Source organism: Pteropus vampyrus, unplaced genomic scaffold, assembly GCF_000151845.1.
Source record: "Pteropus vampyrus isolate Shadow unplaced genomic scaffold, Pvam_2.0 Scaffold177, whole genome shotgun sequence".
NCBI classification, from domain to species: Eukaryota; Metazoa; Chordata; class Mammalia; order Chiroptera; family Pteropodidae; genus Pteropus; species Pteropus vampyrus.
In genome coordinates this window covers 1,313,331-1,316,146 of record NW_011888958.1, presented here as the reverse complement: position 1 = coordinate 1,316,146, position 2,816 = coordinate 1,313,331, and the positions used below count along the sequence as shown (strand labels likewise).

General features: G+C 33.2%; 1 protein-coding gene across 1 annotated transcript in view; it reads left to right on the top strand.

The window, feature by feature from the left end:
* The window catches only part of FCF1 (FCF1, rRNA-processing protein), a 12,290-nt gene that overhangs the window by 3,660 nt on the left and 5,814 nt on the right, over positions 1-2,816 (top strand). The window contains 3 exon segments of the mRNA XM_011370864.2: positions 148-219; positions 804-956; positions 2,785-2,811. Coding sequence (XP_011369166.1) covers positions 148-219; positions 804-956; positions 2,785-2,811 — 252 coding nt within the window.

The window sequence follows — 2,816 nt, the reverse complement described above, 5'->3', positions numbered from 1 at the left end:
TAAAAATATGTATGCTTATAGTAATATAAAAAAGTCACAAAGGATTTTCTCTGAAGACAAAAAAAGTGAAACTTGAAATTTCTAATGAGATTATAATTACTGTTTTTTTCCTTCTCCCCTGCATTTAATTTACTTTTTTTTTCCTAGTAAAGAAAAGGATAGATTAAAACCTAAAAAGAAAGAAAAGAAAGATCCCAGTGCACTCAAGGAAAGAGAAGTGTGAGTAATCAAAATTTTCAAGTTTTCTTTTAAGACATTCTAAAACCATAAGCCTCTTAGAAATCCAGGCTCTCCCCAAGCAGATTTGCTCAGTCATTTGTAAGTCCAGCTATGCAAAGGAAAATGATATTGATGAGCATATACCAACTCTGATAGTTGAAAGGTTTTTGGATTTCATGGAGCAGTAAAATTGTCCCTAAATTCCTGGGAATTAAATCTAGGATCATTAGCTTTTTTTCTTTGTCAAGAATCTTTCAAAAGAAATAATTGCCATTGTTTAACACACTGGCATTCATGAAAGAGAGAATATATTACCAAAAGAATAATGACATTTTCAGAATAAAGGTCATTCCTTTTAAATAAACACATTTAACTTTATAAAACCTCATCACACTTTTCTTATATTTCTCATTTTGCCCTAGAATGGTGATGGGTATATCAGGATTTTTTAGGATTTATTTCCAAGAACAAGGAAAAAGGAACTTAATCTATAGTAAACTTTTCTGAGCAGAGACTTCTTATTTTTGTTGATACCAGACTATCAATGTAGACATTACTTTGTGTTTTGTTTCTTTTTCTTTCAGCCCCCAACACCCTTCTTGCCTATTCTTCCAATATAACACACAGCTGGGGCCCCCTTACCACATCCTGGTTGATACCAACTTTATCAACTTTTCCATTAAAGCCAAACTGGACTTAGTACAGTCAATGATGGACTGTCTGTATGCCAAGTGTGAGTATCATAGTTTTACATTTCTGTGACATTTGTACAGTTATCCAAATACATGGAAAGAAGGGAATAGAGTTCTAGTACTGAATTGCTGGCCATTTAATTTGCTCACCATAACAATGAAGTGAAATATAACGCAAACTTAACTGAGAATAATTAGACTTTCGCAGTTGAGAAAACATGATATACTTTGATTATCATTATGGACATCAATTTTGAACGTAGGAGGGGAATTTTCTATTTCTAAATTCTGGATTTTAAAATTCCGGATAAATGAAAATTTAATATATTTCTCAGTGTATATACTCTTTTACATTAAGGAGGAAACATTCTCCATTCCACTTCAGTGCAGAAAAGCTAAATAAGACATTTTGCCACTTACGATCACAAAACCAGATATGGTCAATGATTTCTAGTTCAGTTTGGTATTTATTTGTATTGCAAAGGATCTGGAGTAGTTTGTTACACTAAGATATGCAATTTACTTTTACTCTTTATAAATTTCCCTCCTGTATTTGGGTATCCTCTTCAAATGATCTTTCTTCAGTATTAGGAGTAGGAAAAAGAAAATTTAGGCCATGTATAAGGGAATACCTTCTTAATAGTGAGATCTATTGCATTTTGTGGTGGGTTTGTATTCATATTTTCCAGTCATCTAGTTAAAGGTGCAAATTAAAATTAGAGTTATACTATGCCATAAAGAATAAATTATTGGAAACAAAGAGAAAAAATTGCACCACCTTCTTTAATATTTAAAAGATAATATATAATGATCAATATTGCAGAGTGATAGTAATGTATATGTTCTTTATTATTTCTTAAAACTAACAAGAATGGAAGATGGGGTAAGGGATGTGTAATGGGAAAGAGATCTAAATTCTTTAAATGCCTAAAATGAATAAATATAAAAAGTAAATGCATAAGTTTATTTTATCAAGGTGGAAATAACCACCAAGTGAGGAAAATAGCTAATGGAGGAAAATAGTCATCTCTAAGGATCAGAATTGGTGGAGAGGGAAAGGATCAGGGGACAGTTATTTTTTCATATAGGCCTTTCTATATTTCTTTTTAAAGCTATGCATTTGTAATACTTTAATTTTCGTTGAAAAATCTCTTAGAAATAATAAAGCATAGTCTGAAGTTGGGGCACTGCCATGCTTGTAAGACTGGACTAGGGTGACCATGTATGAGAGAAGACACTAAACTTTTTGATAGGTTTCTTGTATTCCCATGATGTTTCTTATAATTGTCTTAGCATCTTCTCCAGGGATACCGTCACCTATTTATAAATGGAATGGATGGAAGGTTCAGGCATGGCCGCTTGGAAGTGACTCCACCATTATATCTAGATGATGATTGTTTAGGATAGCTTTAGCCCTGTAGTTAGGCTTTCTCTACATATGGATACATTATACAGCTATAATGCATACAGCTAAATGCTCTCATTGTGCCTTTTCTAAAAACAAACTTATTAAGGAAAATACCACTTTTGCAGTCTGCTGTGTAACATAGTACCTAAAAGGAAAGGCTAAAGAAATATTTAAGTGCAAATTCAGTTACCTAGGAGATTAACTTAACTGTTTTAATCTATGCTTATTTAATTCTTCACTTGCCTTTGTATACCTAAAGGAAGGCCTTTATCTTCCTCTTGCCTTAAAGGTGCCCTTTGACCTTTTCATAGCTTTCGGTCTATTCCATTTCCATCTGATATTCCAACAAGAAAGAATAGCTAGCTTCCCATCAGTTTTCTTTTCTGTCCATGAGTCCTCTTCCCTGTTACTTTCTGTTTCTTTATAGTGATCTCTCTGGGCCTACCTCCCTGCTCTAGATGCAAGCCCTTGCTTACTCCACTGCTACATGGCTCTGA